Genomic DNA, 21,717 nt, shown 5'->3' with positions numbered 1-21,717 from the left:
CCGGGATCCCTGCCCAGCCGGCGGAGAAAGCACCTGCCTCCCCCGAGCCTTCCCCTAACCGGAGCGGAGATTTCCTCCGCCCCTCCTGTCGGCCTTTGGAGGAAAGTGAAAGTGAAAGCGGGAAGAGGCGGCCTCGGAGCTGAGAAGATCGCGGCGCCATGAAGCCTCTGTCCCTGCTCCTCGCTGTGGCTCTGGGTGAGCGAACCCCGCGACTCTTAGCCCAGGGAAGCGGTGGGAGGTGACTGCCACCACGTCTGGGGGTGGGGTGGAGGAGGTCGGGTCGCCTGACGTTGGGGCCGTCCCCTCACTCGCGCCCCTCCCCCCCCAGGCACGGCGACCGCCGTCTCGGCGGGACCCGCAGTGATAGAGTGCTGGTTCGTGGAGGATGCGGGCGGGAGCCGGTTGTCCAAGAAACCCGCTGCACTGCTGCTGCGCCAGAGCTCGGAGAGCCCACCTCCCCGGCCGGACCTCGACCCAGAGCGCTACCTCAAAGTGCACGGTGAGTCATGCCGGACTCGCTCCCAACTCTGTCGCCTCCACCGAAACCCCCTGCTCTTTAGGTCTCACAGTGACCTCGGGCCTCAGTTTCCCCTTCTGTAAAATGAAACTGGATCACTTTTAAATCTCTCGTTACCGGGTAGTCTGTACCTTTAAAATTCCCTGGACGCTGCCCTCCCCTCCTCTTTCCTGGCGGAGATTCTACGGCAGCAACTTCTCTCTCTGTGCTCACAGACCCCGCGGGCACCCTCCTGGCCGCCTTAAGGCGATACCCGCGGGACGCCCCCGCGCCACGCTGCGAAATGAGCCACTACGTCCCGCTTCCTGCCTCGGCGATCTGGGTCAGCGGCTTGACCCCGGAGCAGAGCTGCCCGCGGGCCCTGGATGGGAGTTGGCTCATGGTCAGCATGTCCAGCCCGGTCCTCAGCCTCTCCAGCCTCCTTCGACCACAGTCCGAGCCTCAACCGGAGCCTGCTCTCATCACCATGGCAACAGGTAGCTACCGAGGGGAAGTAGAGATAAACGGCTAGATTCTAAGGGTCCAGATCAGCCGTTAACTCGCTATGTGGACTTGAGCGAGTCATTTCCCTAGTCGGGTCTCAGTTTCTTTATTTATAAATCGAGGCAGTTCAGCTAAAGTTAAGATGTCTCTACCGCTTCTTCTAGTCCCAGCCTAGTTTAAACAAAAGTGCGGTTTGGGGCGGGGCTTTGGAGCCAGGCGGGGGTTCCTGACACCCGACCTTAAGAAATTCGCTAGGCGACGGAGTTGGGAGGGTCTCAGAAACAGGAACTTTTGCACATTTCCTCCTAGATCTTGCTAGGCTCCCCCACATTTGCGGTTCACCCAGTTTAAAAAAACAGCCTTCGCGCCCCACCCGCGCCCACATCCGGCACTGCGGCAACCAGCAAAGCACAGGCTTTTGAGCTCTAGCGCGTCGACCTCCCTTGACAGCCCCTTCCCTATGGCGCGTGATGATGCCCTGACTCTGTGGTCACCGAATGGTGGGCTTGAGTGCGTGGAAGGGAAGCGGCAGGAGATCTAATGGTTCCCGCTGCAAGGGCCACTTACTGCATTGTGTGATGTGGTTTGAGGCCCAGGGGTCTGGCACCTTGCTGGGCTGGGGCGCAGGGAGGGAGTGGGCCGATAAAGCAAGAATGGGGAAGATATGACTGGGATTTGGGATTTCTCGGAGGTCTTCTCGGGAGGGTGGGTAGGATATTAACAGAGTCCTCGGCTTCCTTCAGTCTTGTGCGATTTTATGGAAACAATACAGCCTGACCGGCTGGTCAACCCCAGCCCAGCCCTACACCCTCCCTTCCCCAGTACCTTCTCCCTGCCACCCTCATCACTGAGAGAAAATGACCCACAGGGCTCAGCACCCACCCTGAAACCCTCACATCTGCCTACACCTCCATCCTTAGTCCCCAGACCTCGCCGTGGGCAGGGGCAGAGGCAAACTGCTCCTTGTGGGGACAGTAGCTCTCTCTAGTGGGTAGGAATATTTCCCAGGCTGTTGGCTTCACAAGGTGGGGTGAGGATGTCCTTTTCTCTCTGAATCTGCTTTTCCAACTGTAAAATGTGGATGGTTATTTCCCATCTGCCTTCCCATTGTTGTAACGATCAAACGAGACACTTTGTTAATTTATTCACTGATTAAATATTTATTATCACCAAGAATAAATTAGGGCCCAGTAGTTCTCAGTCCAGGCTGCAAATAAGAATCCTTTTGGAGGTTATACTGAAATCCAAGTTTTACTCCAGATGAATTAAATCAGAACCTCTGGGTAGCCTTGGGTACTTTTAAGGGTCACAAAGGTGATCGGATGTAGAGTCTACTCTCAGGAAGGTTCCCATCAGATTTGCCATGGGTAATTGTAGAGTAGAAAGTGACTTGGACCGTAAAAGAAGTGCAGATAGGGAGCCATGGGTGTGTGCCCAGGAGAGAAAATTATTGCATCTAACCCACCACCAGGGGTGAAAACTAGTTGCTGTGCTCAGTCCTCCTTTTCAAGCATTCCTACTTGATTAGGGATTTAAGAATATGAAAGTTGTTGTTTCAATGTAAAGTTAAAAATGAACTCTTTCCAGGGTCACAGATCATCAGTAATTTTGCTAGTATGCATTTATACTTTATTTCTTACCAAATTAGTTGTCAAATACTCTAAAATGTTTCTTGAGAAATATACTTTCGTAATATACTTGTGTGTATAGTATTTAATTCTCATCATTCTTTTAAAATTGGTATAGAAAGTTTCAATGACACACTAAAGTAGAGAACAGTAAACTGAACCCCCCATATATCCATTATCTACTTGTATAGTTATTACATTTTACCAAATTGTTTTACCTATCCTCCCCCAAACTTCTATTCTTTTTTGGAAGTATTTTTAAGTATATCCCATCGTATTATTTTACTCATAAGTACTTCAGTAAGCATCTCTATCATATAAGGACTTTAACAACCCCCCCCACACAATAGCATTATCATACCTAACAAAACAAACAATAATTCCTTAGTATCATTTAACTCCTGGCTCATATTAAATTTCTCCCAATTGTCTCAATGATGTTATTTTACAGTCTGTTTGCTTCAATCAGGATAAAAAAGAGGTCTATATATTCTATTTGGTTGTTGCAGCTGCTTGGGCTGCCAAAACAAAATATCATAAACCAGGGGGCTTAAACAACAGGAATTTATTTTCTCACAGTTCTGGAGGCTAGAAGTCCAAGATCAAGTCCAAGATCAAGGTGCTAGCAGGGCTGTTGTGTGGTGAGAACTCTCCCCTTGTGGTTGCAGATGGCCGCCTTCTGGCTGTGTCCCCACGTGGAGGGGAGAGAGCTGCGGTGTTTCTTCCTCTTCTTATAAGGGCACCAGCTCTATCAGGTTAGGGCCTACCTTTATGACCTCATTAACTTTATCACCTCCTCCTAGTCCCTATCTCCAAATACAGTCACATTGTGGGTTAAGGCTTCAACATTTGAATTGAGGGGGTTGGGGGAGGGAGAACCACAGACATTCAGTCTATAACAGTTTTGTCTCTCTTTTTAAAAAAATTTATTGATTTTTGGTTGCCTTGGGTCTTCGTTGCTGCATGCGGGCTTTCTCTAGTTGCAGTGAGTGGGGGCTACTCTTCATTGCGGTGTACGCGCTTCTCGTTGCGGTGGCTTCTCTTGTGGAGCACAGGCTCTAGGCGCGCGGGCTTCAGTAGTTGTGGCACGCGGGCTTCAGTAGTTGTGGCTCGCAGTATCTAGAGTGCAGGCTCAGTAGTTGTGGCACACGGGCTTAGTTGCTCCGCGGCATGTGGGATCTTCCTGGACCAGGGATCGAACCCTTGTCCCCTGAATTGACAGGCGGATTCTTAACCACTGCGCCACCAGGGAGGTCCCAGTTTTGTCTCTTAAGTCTCTTTTATTTGTAATTGCCCCACCCCTTTAAATGCTATTGATTTGTCATTTGTTCTGTAGAAGTTCCCACATTCTATATTTGGCCAATTGTTTCCTCATCCTGTCATTTCCCTTGTTCCTTTTCCCTCCATATTTCCTATAAATTGGTAGTTAGAGCTAGAGGCTTGATTAGATTTGGGTTTAAATTTTTTCAGTAATATATATATATATATATATATATATTTTGCAGTACGCGGGCCTCTTACTGCTATGGCCTCTCCCGTTGCAGAGCACAGGCTCCAGACGTGCAGGCTCAGCGGACATGGCTCACAGGCCTAGCCGCTCCTCGGCATGTGGGATCTTCCCGGACCGGGGCACAAATCTGTGTCCCCTGCATCGGCAGGCGGAGTCTCAACCACTGTGCCACCAGGGAAGCCCCAGTAATATTTTATAATAGTTTTTACCATTCACTTTTTAACAGAAAAGCATAAGCCTATATGATACAAGCTGCAAAACAGGTAGAAATTTCCTTACCAACAGGTTCTGGCCCTGTTGTGTTTACATTTGTATATTTACAGAGTCCAGGTTGTGGGATGCAGGTCTAAAATTGCTTCATAAACCCATATTAAAGAGCACTGTTAGCTTAAGGTTGAACTATAAAACCTTTAGGTTTTGTTTATTAATCCTACAGATTGATTCTTACAATTCAAAACTGTATTTTTGGGTTTTAATAAACTAAATGAAATTGCTTACTTTTTTTTACTCTATTGAACAAAAATAATCCCCTGAAGTTCAGAGAAGTTTAACTTTATAGGCCTTAGAAGCTAGGATTAAAAATTACACAAAAATAGGGAATTCCCTGGCAGTCTAGTGGTTAGGACTCTACTCTTTCACTGTTGAGGGCCTGGGGTTCAATCTCTGGTTGGGGAGTTAAGATCCCGTAAGCCCCGTGGCATGGCCAAAAAAAGAAAAAAGAAAAAAAATTACATAAAAATAACCACAAGAGGCTTACCTGGTGGCGCAGTGGTTGAGGGTCAGCCTGCCGATGCAGGGGACACGGGTTCGTGCCCCGGTCCGGGAGGATCCCACATGCCGCGGAGCGGCTGTGCCCGTGAGCCATGGCCGCTGAGCCTGCGCGTCCGGAGCCTGTGCTCCACAACGGGAGAGGCCACAGCAGTGAGAGGCCCGCGTACCGCAAAAGAAAAAAAATAAATAACCACAAGAGAAAAAAATTACTTCTACCTGGGAGACCCAGACATTTCTGGCAGTGGAACAGATCTGAAGGACATGAAGTAGTTAGATGCTGGAAAAAATGGGGGAGGGACATTAGAAACTGAAGGAACCAAAGCAAAGAAAAGCCCAGGGACGAGAGTTTCTACTGGTCGCAAGAAAGGGATTCTATGTGGCTGGTTCTTAGGGTGCAAGAGAAGTCTGGAAAGATGGGTTGGGGGCTGGATTACCAAGTACCCTGAAAGCTGGAGTTTATAAATGATAGTGAACCATCAGGAGTTTTGTGTGTGTGTTGTGTGTGTGTGTGTGCCATTTTTCCAAAAGCCTGTTATTTTACTTGATTCCTACAAAAGGTAGGCAAGGATTAGATCATTGGACTAATGGGGAAAATAGAGATTAAGTCCTTTTCCCAAGATACCCAGCAAGTCCATCATGATGATGATGACAGTAATGAAAATAGTAACAGCTAAGCATTTTCTATATGCCAGCTCCTGTTCTAAGCACTTTATAGGCATAATCTTATTTATTCCTCTCAACAACTGGAAGAACTAGGTACTGATGTTATTCCCATGTCACAGATGAAAATATATGAGACACAGAGAAGTTAGGTAATTTGCCCAGGGACATACAACTTGTAAGAAGCAGGGCTAGGACTTGAACCCGGGCCATCTAGCTCCAGCGTGTGCCTTTAGTTGCTGGCTTCCTAGGTAGCTGGGATTTTTAAACAGGCAAGTGCCCAGATCAGACTTGTAGCCATGCTATTTGGTTTCAGTGTGGAGGATGAAATGAAAGGGAGAGAGATACTGATAGAGGATAGGGAGACCTGAGAGGAGGCTGTTGTAATTGTCCAAACGTATATTGATAAGAACTTGAGTAGGAAACATGTAAGATCTATTTGGGAGACAGAATTAGGGCCTGGTGGGGAGAGCACATAGCACATTATATTTGGCAATCTGTCTCCTACACAATTTGAGGGCAGGGGCTGCCTGTCTTATTTACCACTCTCGTCAACCGTGAACATCCTAGGTGCTCAATAAATACTAGTTGAATGAATTAATTAGAAGAAGGAGTCTTAGGGACTCCAAATGCTTGCCTTTAGTGCCTGGGGGCTGGTGGTGATCACTGGTCAAGGCAGGGAAGATGGGCATTGGAGCCGAGTGGGGAAATGTTCTAGAGATGCTATTGAGTTGGGGCACGTTACATTTGTCTGGCAGATGGTTGGCTGTAATCACAGCAAACACTTTTGTAGTCATACTGTGTTCCAGGCACTGTTCTAAGCAGCTTTCATACATAGGTGTCTTTGTTATCCAGAATCAGGAACTGCATACATCTGAGTAGCAGGTGTTAAATGATTTAACCTTCACTACAACCCCATGGGATAGGTACTATCATCATTATTATCCCTATTTAGGAGATTCAGAAACTGAAGAGTAGAGTAACTGTTCCAAGGCCATATAAATAGCTGCAGAGTGGGGATTAACCAGGGCAGCCAGGCTCCAGGCACTCAACCAGCACGTACTGCCTCAGTAGATCACAGATGTCTGTGTTCAGGTCTAGTCTAGAGCCAGAACCTTCCAGAGTCAGTAAATACTCTGCATAGCACCATAGGGTTGACAGTCATGAGTCATCACTTCTTCACCAGCAAACCAAGAAGGTCCTGGCTCTTCAAAGGTGGGCGTGGAGGCTGGTGGGCTGGTTCAGGTTGTGTCAGGGCACACTCAGATCCTGCTGACCCCAGAGCTGGTGCAGCACGGGCTGTGTGTTCCGAGCAGCCTTCAAGGGCTGTACCCACTCACTGCCTCTATTCACCGTGAGACCTCTCTGCTCACTCTGAGTCTCACTGGGTCCCACCCAGTCCCAGGGCAAAGGGGATTTGCAGGGAGGGCTGGGAGATGGTGAGTGTCAGAAGGGAGGTGTCCTCAGAGGGGTGGGTAAATTAGAGTCGAGGTCCCCCCCCGTAACTCCATTTCTCTATTTTTTTCTCTTTCTTCCTCTCCCCCTCCCCACCTTCCTCTCCTCATCTTCCCCAGCTGTGCTGACTGTCCTCACTCACACCCCCACCCCTCGCATCCGAATGGGACAAGATGCCCTGCTGGACTTGAGCTTTGCCTACACGCCCCCCACCCCCAAGGCTGCTACCTCTCTGGCCCCAGGTCCCCCTCCCTTTGGGCTGGAATGGCGACGCCAGCACCTGGGTAAGGGGCACCTGATGCTGGCTGCGACTCCTGGGCTGAGTGGGCAAATGCCAGCTGCCCGAGAGGGGGCGGTGGCATTTGCCGCTTGGGATGATGATGAGCCCTTGGGACCATGGACCGGAAATGGGACCTTCTGGCTGCCTGCAGTGCAGCCCTTCCAGGAGGGCACCTATCTGGCTACTGTACACCTGCCATACCTACAAGGGCAGACCACCCTGGAGCTTGCCGTACTGAGTGAGTGAGGGGACAGGGGTCTCTGTGGGTAGAGGGTGATCACTGGGATTATGGGGACACCATGATGGGGGAAGGATGGTGGAGAAAAGGGGCTGGGTGAGTAGAGGGAGACAGATTGGGGGCCCCTGAGAGTCAGGGGGGCAATGGGTAGAGGGTCCCTGGGAATCTGAGCGGCTTTGGGAGGAAGGTTCCCAAATCTGAGGGAGTTGGGGTCCCTGAGAATGGGGGCTTTGGCATGGAGATTCCTGTGAAACACCAATGGAGAGATGGCGGGTTCCCCATCCTGGGAGGAGAAAACCCAAACCCCTCAGTATTGGGGAAGCCAGAGGGCACACTGAGGGCCTCTGAGAGAGGACAGTGTAGATTTATTCCCTCATGCTGCTTTCTTACTCTCTCCCCAGAGCCCCCCAAGGTGACCCTGACGCCAGCACCTCTTATATGGGCTGCCCCCAGGGAGGCACCCCCAGAGCTGCTCTGCCTCGTGTCCCACTTCTACCCCTCCGAGGGCCTGGAGGTGGAGTGGGAGCTCTGGGGTGGCCCAGAGGGTCGCTTTCAGAAGGCTGAGGGGCAGAGGTGGCTCTCCGCCCTGAGCCATCACTCAGATGGCTCCGTGAGCCTCTCTGCACACCTGCAGCCACCCCCGGTCACCACCGGGCAGCATGGGGCACGCTATGCCTGTCGTGTCCACCACCCCAGCCTGCCCGCCTTGGGGCGCAGCGCCGAGGTAACCCTGCAGGTAGCTGGTAAGAGCCTGAAATATGGAGAAACGGGGAGGGGTGTGGGAAGAGGTGCCTGGGAATTTCAGACTCATTCTTGCCCCTTCTGCCTGCCAGGTCTCTCTGGGCCCTCTCTGGAGGATGGCGTAGGCCTCTTCCTGTCTGCCTTTCTCCTCCTTGGGCTCATCAACGTGCTGGGCTGGGCCGGTGAGTGTAAGTCCCACCCAGGCTGGGACCCTTGACTGGCAGACATTCTCTTCCTCCTCCCAGAAGAAGTCTGACACCCATCCCTCTGCCCTTCTACTGCCCCATCCCATCCCTTCTAAATTTCTCTCCACAGCTGCCTACCTGGCAACTTCCAAGGATTCAATGGAAAAGGTAATGACACTCTACCTTCCTTTATTTTTCCCTTCTCATTTTATCCCCTCTGCCCAACTCCTCACCCAGGAGGGAGGCTACTGGCTTGGTGGGCAGAACCCAGACTTGGAATTCACACAGACCTGCATTAAATCCTGCCATCTCAAACATGCTACACCTCAGTTTCCTTGGGTGTAGGGGGAAAAAACTGCTTAGGCAGTGCTGTCCAATAGAATTATAATGCAAACCACATACGTAAATTTAAATATATAATCTGGGGACTGCATTAAAATGGTAAAGAGATATCTAATATATCCAAAATATTATCGTGGCAACATGTAATCAGTATAAGAAATTATAGTGTTTTTTCCATTCTAAGTCCTCAAAAACAGGAGTTTATTTTAAACTGGCAGCACACCTGAATTTGGACTAGCCACATTTCAAATGCTCAACAGACACAAGTGGGTGGTGGCTACCCTACCGGCCAGCAGAGCCTCAGAGGGCTCTTGGAATGATTAAAAGAGAAAGGGCATCTCCTCTGGAAGATGCAGGAGCAAAAGCACTTGGCACAGTGCCAGGCTTAAAACACATAGAAAATGTTAGCCTCTTTCATCTGCCATCCTCTCTACCCATGATGTTCATTTGTCTCTGGATTGACCATGAGCACTTCACCCTGCCCCGAATTCCTCACCTCCTTTTTACTTCTCTTCCAGAAAACACAGTGAGGCCAACTCACCACCATCCTGGGGAAGCCACCATCATCTCTGGTCTGAGCCACTGTAGTAACTCCCCCAAATTGTATACCCTTGGTTCCTGCCCCCCTCCAGTCTCTCTCCAGTGAGCAGCTGCTTTCTGAAAAGACAAAAGACATTCACCTTCTTAGGGCTCTAGAGCAGCAGTTCTCAAAATTTTTGTTCTCAGGACCTCTTAAAAATTATCAAGGACCCTACAGAGCTTTTGCTTATGTGGGTTATAAACTATAGATATTTATTGTACTAGAACTTAAAACTGAGAACAATTTAATACACAGGAAGACACAAGCACACGTTCCATTAGCTGTGGGGACGATGTCAATACACGTCATGTAGCTTCAGGAAAACACTGTACGTTTTTTAGAGAACGAGAATGAAAAGGCAAATAACAGTTTGGGATTGTTATGAAAATAGCCCAAACTTCGCATACCCCCTGAAATAGTCTCAGGACAGTTTCTGTCTAGGACAGAAACGGGTGCTCTAGAGGCAAAATCCATTCTTGTCCTGGCTTGTGTATCCCTGCGCTCCAGCCACTGCTTACCTCTTCAAGCCCTCCTCGTGCTCTCTCCGGCCCTCTTCTCAATGCTTATCAGACCTACGGCTGATCCTTTTCTTCAATAGCCTCCCACCCTCCCTGGGTCCCAGAGCGCTGTTCCCTCTGCCTGGTCCACCCTTGCCCTTCCTGGGCTGCAGACCAGGTCAGCCTTGTCATTCCCTCAGATCGCCGCGTGTCCCTCTTGTGCGGTTCACCACGGTTGTATTTAAGTGATTGTGCGAGTCGTTGTTAAATGCTTGTCTCCCTGCCCGGACTGTCGTCTCCTCGAAGGCGAGGATGAGCCTGTCCGTCCCCTGGTGTATCCCCCGCGCCGGCACAGGGCCTGGCGCCCGCTGGAGGGCGCTCAATATAAGAAGTTAGTCTTTTTGCGTCCTAAGAATTCAAAAGCGGGTGTTGGATCAAATAACTTGGAGGAAGGAAGCAGCGGCTCGGCTTAGGGACCTCCGAAGGTCAGGACGGTCGGCCAGACTGACGCGGGGAGCGGGTTTAATCGTATGGGAATAAACTTGTTCAGTGCTTCCAACGGGTGCCTCAGTTCTTCCCCAGAGATCCCCTTTCCAAGCGCAAGAACACTTCCAATCACGCGTGGTTCCTTCCAACGACCCCGCCTCTCAAATGCCTCGGCTGCACCCAATCCCCCTTCGGAACTGATTGGGGTCGGGCGCCACTAATGGCGGACAGGACGCCCTCAAGCAGCCGGCCCTAGAGGGGTGACCGTACGTGAACCGAGATCCTGGCCCTGGCGTCGGAAACCTCCGAGCGCCGAGTCCCTAACCGGAAGTGGCGGCTTCCTGCTCCGCCCCCTTCCGAGGGGGCGGAAACCCAGGGCTCTCAGGAAAAGCCGGCGTGGATTTCGGCCCGCTACACGCGCGGGTGGGGGTGGGAGTGGAACCCCGTGGGCTGGAGTAACTGTGTCCGTCCCCGCCTAAAACGCTTCCCGCGGGAGTTTTAGCCTAGTGGTTGTGTTGGGGGAGAGGAATGTCAAATTTGGCTCCTGCCCTTCCCCGGGGGCTGGAGACTGAAATCTTTATATCAGTTCAGTGCGGGGCGACTTGGATCCCGAGTCCGGGGGACCCGAGGACAGCGGAGCTGGAGACCCGGGCTCCTGGGTCCCGGCCCTTGAGTGTCCAGCGCTCCTCTCGTCCGCGGCCCTGGCTCCTGTCCTCACTTCCTTCCCTTTTTGGCTCCTGCTCGCGGAGCGGGCGGACGTGGGGGGAGCGGAAAGGGCGGGAGGGCCCGGGAGTCTGGCGAGGGGGTGGGGTACAAGGGGGTGCGGAAAAGCCAGGGAAGGGACTCGGTCCGGGAACTTGATCAGGGGCCGGAGACCTACGGGAACAGCGGCCCGGGACCCGCGCTGCCCCCACCCCTCCTGAGCAGGTCAGAGCCAGAGCACCCTGTGACCCTGCCCGTTCCCGTACTCGTGACCCCCTCATCCCCAAAATGCAAGGCCCCCCATATTCCACCCCTGTATCCCTCCTTCCCCCCCGCCCAGCCTCCCTGCAGGACTCCCATCCGGTTACCTAGAACCCACCGGCTTACCTCCCCTCCGGATCCCCCGCGCCCACCTGACTCTCCACCTGCCGCCCACCTGACTCTCCACCTGCCCACCTCCTGTCTCTCCCCAGGCGCCCCCATGGCCCGACCCCGCTGATTCCTTCACTCGGCCATGCTCCCGCGGCACCTGCGGCTGTTTTGGGACACGAGCCCCCCCGGGGGAGTCGTGCTGAGCAGCTTCCGGAGTCGAGACCCCGAAGAGGGTGGGGGCCCAGGTGGCCGGGGCGTGGGCGGGGGGCAGGAGGAGGAGGAGGAGGAGGAGGAGGAAGACGACGAGGTGAGACGCGGGAGGTGGGAGGTAGGGGGCGTGTATATTTCTGAGACTCTCCACCTTTTGGTGTCTGTGTCCCTTCATCTCTTCCTGCCTCAGCTACTTCCGCGCCTCTCGCTGGTGTCTGCCTATCTCCCCGCTGCGGGGAGTCCCGGCGTTTCTGTGGTTCTGTGCCGCAGTGTGACTCAGGACCTGCCCGCAGGAACGTGCCCTGTTCCTGCCAGGAGCGTCTGGCTGGCTGTCCTGCGGGTCTCTGGCCCTCTCCGCCTGTGCCCGAGTGTGCCCGTCTTTCTGGGCTTGGTGTCTAGGTCCCTGTCTCCCTCCCTGTTTTTGTTTGGCGGGGAGGGGTTTGTTTCCACAGTAACCCGCTCCTCTGATTCCGGGATTGGGGAGGGAACCCTTTGACTTCGTGACCCCTCCCCCCTCTCCTGCCGGGCTCTGGGTGGAGGCGCGAAGCCAAGGTTCTTGGACCTTGGAGGGACCATCCCGGGCTGAGTGGCGGGTGGTCACCTGCTTTTCTCCGGGACTAATGGCGGTGGCCAGGAGTATGACTGGGGCCTCGGGAGGCGCCAAAAGTTGGATTTGAGGCCCCGAGGCTTTGGACTCCTGAGTCCAGAGTCTGGGTGAGGGCTGGGTGACTAGCAGGGCTGGTTTTTCGGGATCGGTTGGGGGAGGGGCTGGGTCACATGACACTCTGAGTCTTTCCCCCACATCATCCCCACTTCCCCTTCTCCTTCCTGTACTGGGATCAGAGCCGCCACCTCGAGGGGGGTCTCCAGGGCTGAGGGACCCGGGGAAAGGGGGCTAAGGGGAAGGACTAACTCTTCGGGCTCGGTCAGTTCCTGCGGGGGAGGGCGGAGCATGCGGCTGTGCCTGTGACTGAGGTTTCAGCTTCTCAAGGTCTCTGCCTCAGGCTTTCTGCCTCTCTCGCTTCCCGCCTCCTACCCTTTGCACCTTGATTCTCCGCTGTTCTGGGATTCAGCTCTGGGGGGAAGGGGCTACAGCGGTCTCCAGGACCAGGGTTCCTGCATTCCATCCAGCCCCCCACGGCAACCCCCTAGACTCCACCGGGCCTTGAGGCGGCTTGCGGGGGGCTGTCTGGGCCCCAGTGGGGGAGACCTGGGGTCACCAGTCCCCCCCACCCCTCGTACTCGCTGGTACTGTCCCCCGCCGCAACAGGTGAGGGGTACAGAGGGAGGAGTAGGGCCTGGGGCTGAGGGTTGGGCAGTGGGGTATGGTGGGGAACTGTCTGACCTCCCCTTCCTTGCTCCTCCAGGCCCCTGTGTCTGTCTGGGACGAGGAGGAGGATGGTGCCACCTTTACTGTCACAAGTCGCCAGTATCGGCCTGTTGATCCCTTGGTGAGATCATAACTTTGACTTCACACCTCTGACCCTCCACCTCCCAGTTCCCCTTCCTCCGGCCAACTTTCTGGCCAGAGTGCCAGGTTGGAAGTTTGCAGACCGGACTCTGCTGTGTGACTTAGGTCAAATCTTCTGCCCTCTCTGAATCTTAATACAGTGAGCCTGGATCATCTCCTAGGTCTGGGATTTCCCCCAGATATCTAGGGGCAGAGTTGAAAAAAGGGTCAGTGACTGGCCCTCTGTCTCCCCCAGGCCCCGAGGCCTCCCCCGCGTTCCTCCCGGAGGCTCCGAGCTGGCACTCTGGAGGCCCTGGTCAGACACCTGCTGGACGCCCGGACATCAGGGACTGACGTGACCTTCACGGCAGCCTTCCTGGCTACTCACCGGGCCTTCACGTCCACGCCTGCCCTGCTAGGGCTTATGGCTGACAGGTCAGGGTCATAAGAGACCAAGGGTCATTGACATGTCTGGACTTTCTAAAGCCGGAATATCCCGCCCAAATAGTCAAAGCCACTAGCGTTTTGGAAAAAATGGACAGATAGAATCTCTTCTACTCCCCAGGCTGGAAGCCCTTGAATCTCATCCTACTGATGAGCTAGAGAGGACAAAAGGGTGAGTGACCCCCTGATTCTTAACCTCACAGTTCCCTCTGCCCAGGCTGCAGCCTGACATCTGACCCCTGGCGTATTCCACTTCTCCCAGGGTAGCCATCTCTGTACTGTCAACCTGGCTGGCCTCTCACCCTGAAGATTTTGGCTCTGAAGTCAAGGGTCAGATTGACCGGCTTGAGAGCTTCTTGCTTCGGACAGGGTATGCAGCAGGGGAGGGTGTTGGGGGGGGCGGCGCTGACCTCATCCGCAACCTCCGGTCCCGGGTGGACCCCCAGACCCCCGAACTTCCTAAGCCCCTGGCCCTCCCCGGCGATCCCCCTGCTGACCCCACGGATGTCCTGGTGTTCCTCGCTGACCACTTGGCCGAACAGCTGACCCTGCTAGATGCGGTGAGACCTTGACCTCTGACCCCCCTGCCCCCTGCCCCCTACTAACCTGTCCCTGACTCCAGATCCTTACCGTGCTTCCAGTCCTTCCTGATCCAGCTCCCAGTCTCCTCCGTCCACCCAGTTTTGACCTTGCCCCCTTTCCTCTTGATTGTTGCCCTTCAAACCCTGTGCCCCTCTGGTTCCTTGGCCACCTGAGATCCTCACACCCCCGATATTGGAAGGCTGACCTCACTTGACTACAAACTTTAACCTCTAACCTCCGCCCCACAGGAGCTATTTCTCAATTTGGTCCCCTCTCAGTGCCTGGGGGGCCTGTGGGGTCACAGAGACCGGCCAGGACATTCCCACCTCTGCCCATCTGTCCGGGCTACTGTCATACAGTTCAACAAGGTGGCAGGGGCAGTGGTCAGCTCTGTCCTGGGGGCTACCTCAACCGGAGAGGGGCCTGGGGAGGTGACCATACGGCCACTCCGTCCCCCCCAGAGGGCCCGACTGCTGGAGAAGTGGATCCGTGTGGCAGAGGTAAGAGAGAGGCTCGGCCCTACTGGGGACTGTGGTGTGGAAAGAGGCCCACAGCTGCGGCCCCCTCTTGTGAACCCCACAGGAGTGCCGTCTGCTCCGAAACTTCTCTTCAGTGTATGCTGTGGTGTCGGCCCTGCAATCCAGCCCCGTCCACAGGCTTCGGGCAGCCTGGGGGGAAGCAGCCAGGTGGGGAGGATGGGGCACTGGAGTCGGGTAAGGGCTGGGAGGGGGGCAGCTGAGCCAGGCCCCTCCTCAAGGCCACTGCCCCCTGCTCCCTAGGGACAGCCTCAGAGTCTTTTCCAGCCTCTGCCAGATTTTCTCGGAGGAGGATAATTATTCCCAGAGCCGGGAGCTCCTCCTGCAGGTGAGGCCTGTTCCCAGCATTCCCAGACATCCCCTCCACCCTCCCACCCCCACCCCCATGTCTCCTTGTTCTGTCACCACCAGGAGGTGAAGCTGCAGCCTTCTCTGGAGCCAAATTCCAAGAAGTCCCCGAGGTCTGGCTCCCGGGGTGGGGTGAGTGACTAGTTGGGGGTGGAAGCAGTCTGAGGGATGGAAGAGGAAGCACAGCAGCGTGAGGAGAATTCAACTTGTTCTCTGAGGCAATGGGATAGGAAAGTGCGGAGAGATGGAGGGCCCTTGGATCAGTGGCAGGGGTGACTGACTCTTACCTCTGATCTCAGGGTGTGGTCCCATACCTTGGCACCTTCTTGAAGGACCTTGTGATGCTGGACACAGCCTCCAAGGATGAGCTGGAGGTCAGTGGTGTATGTGTGTGCGCATTGCGATAATGGAATGAGTAGGCTTCAGGGTCAGACAGACCTCCTTCCAGAAGGGGCTGCAAGGCAGAAGCACCGCCAGGACTCTGTTACTTTGGCAAGTTTGCTTAACCTCCTTGTGCCTTAGTGATCTGTAAATGGGAAACTAGTGACGTATCTACATCAACCTTTTATTATGAGAGTTAAATGAATTAATGTTTGGCGAGTGCTCAGAACATGCCTGAGATGTAAGCATATATAGATAGTTTGCTAAATAAACCAATACTGGGATCTTGGGCAAGTTCCTTATATTTTCTGAGCTCTAATTTTCTCAACTGTAAAGTGGACACAATTTTGACCCATGATGTTCTATTTAAAGGGTAAGGTAGGGGGCTTAAGGCATGATGGATGAGAGGGGGAGGAGGGGGAGGGCCAGAGGAGTCAGAGAGGCCGAGTGAAGTGAGTGTTTGGGAGAGGGGATGTTCTCTCTGTGGCAGGGTTGGGACCCTCACCCCATCCCCTTTATCCTTGCAGAACGGATACATCAATTTTGACAAGCGGAGGAAGGTGAGGGGAGCAGTTGGGCTGGATGCTAGCTGTCCCTAGCTATATCCCAGGAAGGGGAGAGGAGGGCAGAGTCAGGGGTTCCTGAATTTTGGCCCCTGCAGTCTGTGGGCTCCTTCCTAGGAGTTTGCTGTCCTTTCTGAGCTGAGGCAGCTCCAGAACAAATGTCGTGGCTATGACCTCCGACCTGACCCCGATATCCACCGGTGGCTACAGGGGCTCCGGCCACTGACAGAGGCCCAGAGGTGACTGGCTGGGTGCGGTTGGGACTCCAGGGCTCAGGCTGGGCGTGGGGGTCAGTATGTCACGCACTGACCTCTGCCCATTGCCCCTATCCCCAGCCATCAAGTGTCCTGTGAGGTGGAGCCATCCAGTACCAGTGACTCTCCTGCCCCGCGGGTGCTTCGGCCAACGCTTGTCATCTCGCAGTGGACAGAGTGAGGGAGTCAGTGGTTGGCGGGTGGTCTCCTGGGAACTTGTCCTTCTCCCTCTGACCTTCCCAATGTCCTGCCATCCAGGGTGCTGGGTTCTGTTGGAGGTCCCACACCCCTTGTCTCCTGGGACTGGCCGAATGTGGGGGCAGAGGAGGTGCCTGCAACCCCCGCTCCACTGCTGACCCGGCTGGCCCAGGTGAGCTCCGCTCCTGACCTCTGACCTCAGCACTGACCCTGGCTTCGTGAATCCTTCTCCCTTGACCTCCCTGCCTTCGTGCCAGATCCCTGTGTCGTTTGTCCCCAGCACATGAAGTGGCCGTCTGTCTCATCTCTGGACTCCGCCCTGGAAAGCACTCCAGCCCTGCAGAGTCCCGCTGACCCCAGCCACCTCTCTCCCCCAGCTTCCTCCCCGAGGCCTTCTCGAGGTCACCGCCGCTCAGCCTCCTGTGGCTCCCCGCTCAGTGGGGGTGCAGAAGGGGCCTCCAGGGGGGCTGGATATGGGGGAGGGGGGCCTGGGCCAGGGGCCTCTGATTGCCGCATCATCCGAGTCCAGATGGAGCTGGGGGAAGACGGCAGTGTCTACAAGAGCATCTTGGTGAGGGAGCGGTGGGCTGGGAGGTGGGGTGAAGGATGGTGCCCCGAGGGACTAGAGATGGATGATGTCTTAGATGTCAACAGCCAAATGGGAGGATGATTTTACTTTTTTTTTTTTTTTTGCGGTACGCGGGCCTCTCACTGCTGCCTCTCCTGTTGCGGAGCACAGGCTCTGGACTCACAGGCTCAGCGGCCATGGCTCACGGGCCCAGCCGCTCCGCGGCATGTGGGATCCTCCCGGCCCGGGGCACGAACCCGTGTCCCCTGCATCGGCAGGCGGACTCTCAACCACTGCGCCACCAGGGAAGCCCTGATTTTACTTTTAATTGACCTTTGGTTTTAGCAACCATGTTTTCTTTTGAAGGTTACTTTGCATTAGCTGGTGCACCTTGAACTTTGGGTGGCCGTATTAGATTTTCAGAACCAATAGTGGTTTCCCCACAGGAAGCAGCCCAGCAACTATGTGGGCTGGTGGATGGAGTACAGGGAGCCACCATGTTGGGTTTCCTTCTTCGCTCGAAGGTTTGGGTGCGGGTAACCTTTGCTGGTTGGGATTACTGGCTAGGGTTGGAAAAATGGAAAGCACAGTTCATCATGGCCAACTGATTGCTCTTTTGGTCTGCTGTCCTGCCAGGTGACAAGCCAGGACAAGGCTCCAAGTGTCATCAGTCGTGTCCTTAAGAAAAACAATCGTGATTCTGCGGTGGCTTCAGAGTATGAGCTAGTGCAGCTGCTCTCAGGGGAGCGAGGTCAGAGGCTGGGAGGGCAGACAGACTCTGGAGAGTGCGTCCACATCCGGGGGGTTGTGCGGGGAACGACTGTGTTTGTGTTTGACACCTTTTCTGAACCTACAGAGCTGACCATCCCCCCCTCGGCTAACGTCTTCTATGCTATGGATGGAGCTTCACTCGATTTCCTCCTGCGGCAGCGGCGACGGCCCTCCACTGCTACACTGGGCCGCGCCAGTGGCCCTTCTGCCTCGGGAACTCCCCCAAGTGAGGGAGGAGGGGGTTCTTTTCCTAGGATCAAGGCCAAAGGGAGGAAGATTGCCCGAGCACTGTTCTGAGGAAGAAGCCCTGTTGGCTCCTAGAACTCATGGTGGCCGTGCCAGATGTGGGGAGCCATCCTGAATGGTGGCACTTGCCGCACTGAGAAAAAATCCAGAAGGATGGCCAACCACCCTGGGGCAGTGAAGCGCCACTGGTTTACCAGACAGCCGAGATCCAGCCCTATGGGAACTGGGAATCTTGGTACCCAAGACGGATACCTGTGTATAGCTTCCCACTTTCCATGAATGCAGCACACAGCTAGTGCTGGGAAAAGGATCCGTTTCTGATTCCTGGCCACATCCTAGCATGCTAAGGGCCAAGGAAAGGCCTGGAAGTAGGGGGAAAGGAAAAGCCTAGAGGCTCTGAGCCCCAGGGGAAGGGAATGGTAAGAAAAAGGTTCTAGTAGGAGTTCCTCTTTCTAGTCTGGGGGTTCCTGTCACTGTGACAACACTAATAAACCAAAACACTACCTGAACTCTACTCCCGTCCTTCCAGTGTGTACGAACTAGCTGCTTGGAGTGGGGGTGGGGAGTTGGCTGAAGGTAGACACCGTGGAAAAAGAGGGGCCCAATGTTCTCTATCCATGAAGAGCTGGAAGCAAGGACTTGGTGGAAACGGTTTCCTCAGAATGGTTTGTTTCTCCCCAGCAACCTCGCCATCCCTGGTCCCTTTATTTGCTCTTACATTTTTCTCCTCAGTTGCTACAAACCCATGTCAAGTACTAGCCATCCCAATTAAAGTGATCAGCATGAAGAACACCCCTGACTGAATTTGTAAGAAACAATTTTAGGACAAAGAAATGGAAGAACAACTTTGTGGACAATGTACAAACTGGGAGACCTTACAATATTACAATGCATTATGTGCTGGGGCTTGAAATCAGTTTAAGCTACACTCAAATTCTAAGAAAGAGACTAAAAAGAACTAATATGCCAGGGCTATTTTGAGGATGACAAGAAATCATAGCAAAGGAGGGTCACCATGTTTCATTCTGGGGTTAGAGAATTGTGAGTTCTTCAATAAACTCACTTACCCTGAAATTATTGTGTTGTAAACGCCCTTTTCATGTTTCCAACCAAGATAAAGAAGAGTTAAGGGTTCCACATACAGGCAAGAATTAGGTTTGAGACATTTCGGATTTTAGTCTCAAGAAAGAAGGGTTACTCTGCCACACAGAGATTCCAGTGCAAGGATCTGGACTTGAGAGAGTAATGCAGTTGATAAACATATAAGGTGGAAGGGACCAGGAGAATGGATGGAGACAATTATGACAGAAGCGACTGGTCAGAAAACGGCCAGGTATTTTCACATTTTATTAGCTACAGTATAGACCCTAGAGCTGCCTCATTTCCTCCCCTCCCCCGCCCCCAGGACAGGGTCAGACCTTCCCAGGAACCCCTGCTTTTGCTGCCTGGGCCCGCTGGAACTCCTGCTGCAGCTGAGCAAGGGTCTCTCTCTGTTGCTCTGACTGCCGCTCTAGGTCCCGGAGCTGGGATTCGTATCGCTTACTGAGGAAACGCAAAAAAGCAAGTAAGGAGAAATTAGTGAGACTTACCGTTGAGGGTGCTGAAGGCAAGGAGACTGGTGGAAAACTTGAGATCTAAGGGGAGGATGGAGGAGAGGAGTTACAAGGGAAGGGTTGGAGGAACTGGACAATTGGGGGCTACTCTGGAGAGCGACTCTACAATGGTTCCTCAACACCTTTTTCCCAACACGTCAGGTACATCACAGGGGGGTGGAATAAAGACTCACATCTCAGCCGTGATGTAGTCCAGCCTTTTCCCCACTGTGGCCCGAGCTTCCCCCAGCTCCTGTTTGACCAGCACGGGACCCAGAAGTTTAAAGACCACATTGGATCCATCCAGCAGGGCCAGTTCCTGATGGAGGGGTGGGACATATATGATCAGAATTACTGCCAGGACAGATCCCTCCTCACCCCACAAATCCCAGTCTCTCACCTCCTTCACGATATTATTTTCTGTTAGTTGTGCCTCTAGTTTCTGCCTCCCTGACATGGATTTACTCAAGTCTGGTGGGTGGGAGGAAAGACTTTATTAGAGACATCACATGCGCCCACCCGACCCCCAAAATCCTGATGAGAAATAGATGCAGTTGAGGAAGTAGGCCAAGGACGGGGCGGCGAGTCAGTGGATGGGAAGAGTATAGAGGTGGGGATGGAACCGCACGCTGGGGCCGGGAGTACGGGGGTGGGGTGGGGGCAGTGCAGAACACATGGTCTGGGTATGGCTTTGGGTTGTGAGGGAATTGGGGCGAGGCCACACCGACCCTGCTCTCTTACCCTTCTGTAGCTGTTGATATTTCTCCACTTCTCCCTGTAGCTTCTTCTGGATTAGCTCAGCCATGGCGGGGACGAAAGTCTGCGGGGAGCGGGAGGGGGGCGCTGGGTCTCACACTCTGGAAGGTACCCGAGCTCCCTTTTCTGGCCTGCGGAAATGACAGCCCTCCTGACAGGCAGCGTCTCGGAACACCGCAGTCTCTCCGGATCCGGAATATCTGCTTCACCCCTGCCCCAGGGGGTGGCGGGCGAAACAGCACCCCAAACCCCTCAGCCGAATCCCTGGCCCACTCACGTTCTCCCGTCAGTATTGGTAAACCCGGAAGTAAACAACGAATGCCGGGAAAAGACGGCGCCGGAAGCTTTCGTCTGATGCATGCCGGGAAATGTAGTTCTAACATGTTTAGTGAGCGGCTTTCCGCTGAAAAGACTGGATTTGGAAGGTTTTAGGCGAGATGGGGAAACCAAGCTGGAAAAAGAAACTGCACGGTTGCTTGGGTCCTGGCCCCGGACAGCCGCTCTTTCATTACTTTCATTGCACGGGAGGGCGGGGCCAAGGCCCGCTGAGGCCCTTAGTGGCGAGCGCGCCCTCAGTCAAGATGGCGCCTAGACGGCTTCAGACCTGGGGCGGTGCTGATTGGATAAGGGTCGGAGAACTTCCGGGAGTTCTCCATCCGATTGTGGGACAGCTGAGAGGAATTTGCACGTGTATCGTGGTTCGAGTGGCCTAGATGGAGACGGTCCCCAAGCTGGGCAATAATGTCCCGCCCAAGAAAGACAAACTTCAGGGCAAGAAGAAGGTAGAGACCTCCTTGGGGTGAAAGGAAGTTTTTAGCTGCGGGGTTGGAGGGGCGGGGCGAGGGACAGCGCACTATCGGGGATCCTGATCTGCCGGCAGAAACCGCGGCGATACTGGGAGGAAGAGACCACTCAGACCGCTGCCGGAGCCTCTCCAGGTCCACCTCGTAAACGGAAGAGGAATCGAGAGCTCCGCCCCCAGAAGCCAAAGAACACTCACAGCACAAAGAAGTCTCGGATCTCCAAGAAGCCCCAGGTCCCGAAGAAACCCTGGGAACGGAGGAGTCCAGGGCCTCAGCGGAGCTTGTCTGGGGTGAGCCTGGGACCTGATAGGGTGGCAAGGCAAGTCGCCTTGTGCTTGAGGGTACGAGGGTTGGGGTCAACCTGAGCCTGTTTCCTAATTGCCTCCTCCCTGCCCCAGGCCCAGGACCCATTTGCAGGCCCCGCCCCCGTCCCTGTGGCGGTGGTTCAGAAGTTCTGTCGCATTGACAAATCCAAAAAGGTGAGGACCAGTCGGGGAGTGGGGAGGGGTTGCAGGCAGGGAGCGTTTGGGTGAGTTGGATGGAGGTGGGGCCGGGTGGCTCTCCTGTG

General features: G+C 54.2%; 3 protein-coding genes across 3 annotated transcripts; 2 read left to right on the top strand and 1 right to left on the bottom strand.

Annotated features, from left to right (window-relative positions):
* Positions 1-158: 158 nt before the first annotated feature.
* On the top strand, positions 159-8,813 carry TAPBP (TAP binding protein). Its single transcript, XM_007460855.1, is given in 9 exon segments — positions 159-195; positions 329-499; positions 733-993; positions 7,144-7,542; positions 7,944-8,285; positions 8,376-8,465; positions 8,599-8,645; positions 8,647-8,701; positions 8,704-8,813. Coding segments are annotated over 9 exon segments (1,512 nt in total).
* Positions 8,814-11,224: 2,411 nt separating this feature from the next.
* Positions 11,225-18,506, top strand: RGL2 (ral guanine nucleotide dissociation stimulator like 2). The gene is made up of 18 exons (XM_007460831.1): positions 11,225-11,300; positions 11,549-11,754; positions 13,025-13,108; positions 13,364-13,542; positions 13,673-13,723; positions 13,814-14,111; positions 14,382-14,633; positions 14,716-14,819; positions 14,913-14,997; positions 15,081-15,149; positions 15,317-15,391; positions 15,926-15,958; positions 16,079-16,200; positions 16,297-16,392; positions 16,474-16,585; positions 16,694-16,984; positions 17,618-17,732; positions 17,838-18,506. The coding sequence occupies exons 2-18, from the start codon at positions 11,590-11,592 to the stop codon at positions 18,047-18,049; spliced, it is 2,343 nt and encodes a 780-aa protein (XP_007460893.1). The 5' UTR covers positions 11,225-11,300; positions 11,549-11,589; the 3' UTR covers positions 18,050-18,506.
* A 904-nt stretch (positions 18,507-19,410) lies between these two features.
* LOC103089976 (prefoldin subunit 6) lies at positions 19,411-20,480 on the bottom strand. Its single transcript, XM_007460830.1, has 4 exons — positions 20,332-20,480; positions 19,991-20,061; positions 19,785-19,909; positions 19,411-19,540 (listed from the first exon to the last, which is right to left on the bottom strand). The coding sequence occupies exons 1-4, from the start codon at positions 20,393-20,395 to the stop codon at positions 19,411-19,413; spliced, it is 390 nt and encodes a 129-aa protein (XP_007460892.1). The 5' UTR covers positions 20,396-20,480.
* Positions 20,481-21,717: the final 1,237 nt, after the last annotated feature.

This window comes from Lipotes vexillifer, unplaced genomic scaffold, assembly GCF_000442215.2.
Source record: "Lipotes vexillifer unplaced genomic scaffold, Lipotes_vexillifer_v1.1 scaffold921, whole genome shotgun sequence".
NCBI classification, from domain to species: domain Eukaryota; kingdom Metazoa; phylum Chordata; class Mammalia; order Artiodactyla; family Lipotidae; genus Lipotes; species Lipotes vexillifer.
Note: the sequence above shows the minus strand (reverse complement) of the source record. Positions and strands in the feature narration are given on the sequence as shown.

Bases quoted from the DNA above. Each gene is read 5' to 3' on its own strand.
- RGL2 (XM_007460831.1), top strand. From the start codon at position 11,590: ATGCTCCCGCGGCACCTGCGGCTGTTTTGGGACACGAGCCCCCCCGGG. The intron at 13,109-13,363 runs GTGAGATCATAA...TGTCTCCCCCAG, and splicing joins ATCGGCCTGTTGATCCCTTG to GCCCCGAGGCCTCCCCCGCG. The intron at 16,586-16,693 runs GTGAGCTCCGCT...GTTTGTCCCCAG, and splicing joins TGCTGACCCGGCTGGCCCAG to CACATGAAGTGGCCGTCTGT.
- LOC103089976 (XM_007460830.1), bottom strand. From the start codon at position 20,395: ATGGCTGAGCTAATCCAGAAGAAGCTACAGGGAGAAGTGGAGAAATAT. The intron at 20,062-20,331 runs GTAAGAGAGCAG...CCCACCCACCAG, and splicing joins ATATCAACAGCTACAGAAGG to ACTTGAGTAAATCCATGTCA. The intron at 19,541-19,784 runs GTGAGTCTTTAT...GCGTTTCCTCAG, and splicing joins GACTACATCACGGCTGAGAT to TAAGCGATACGAATCCCAGC.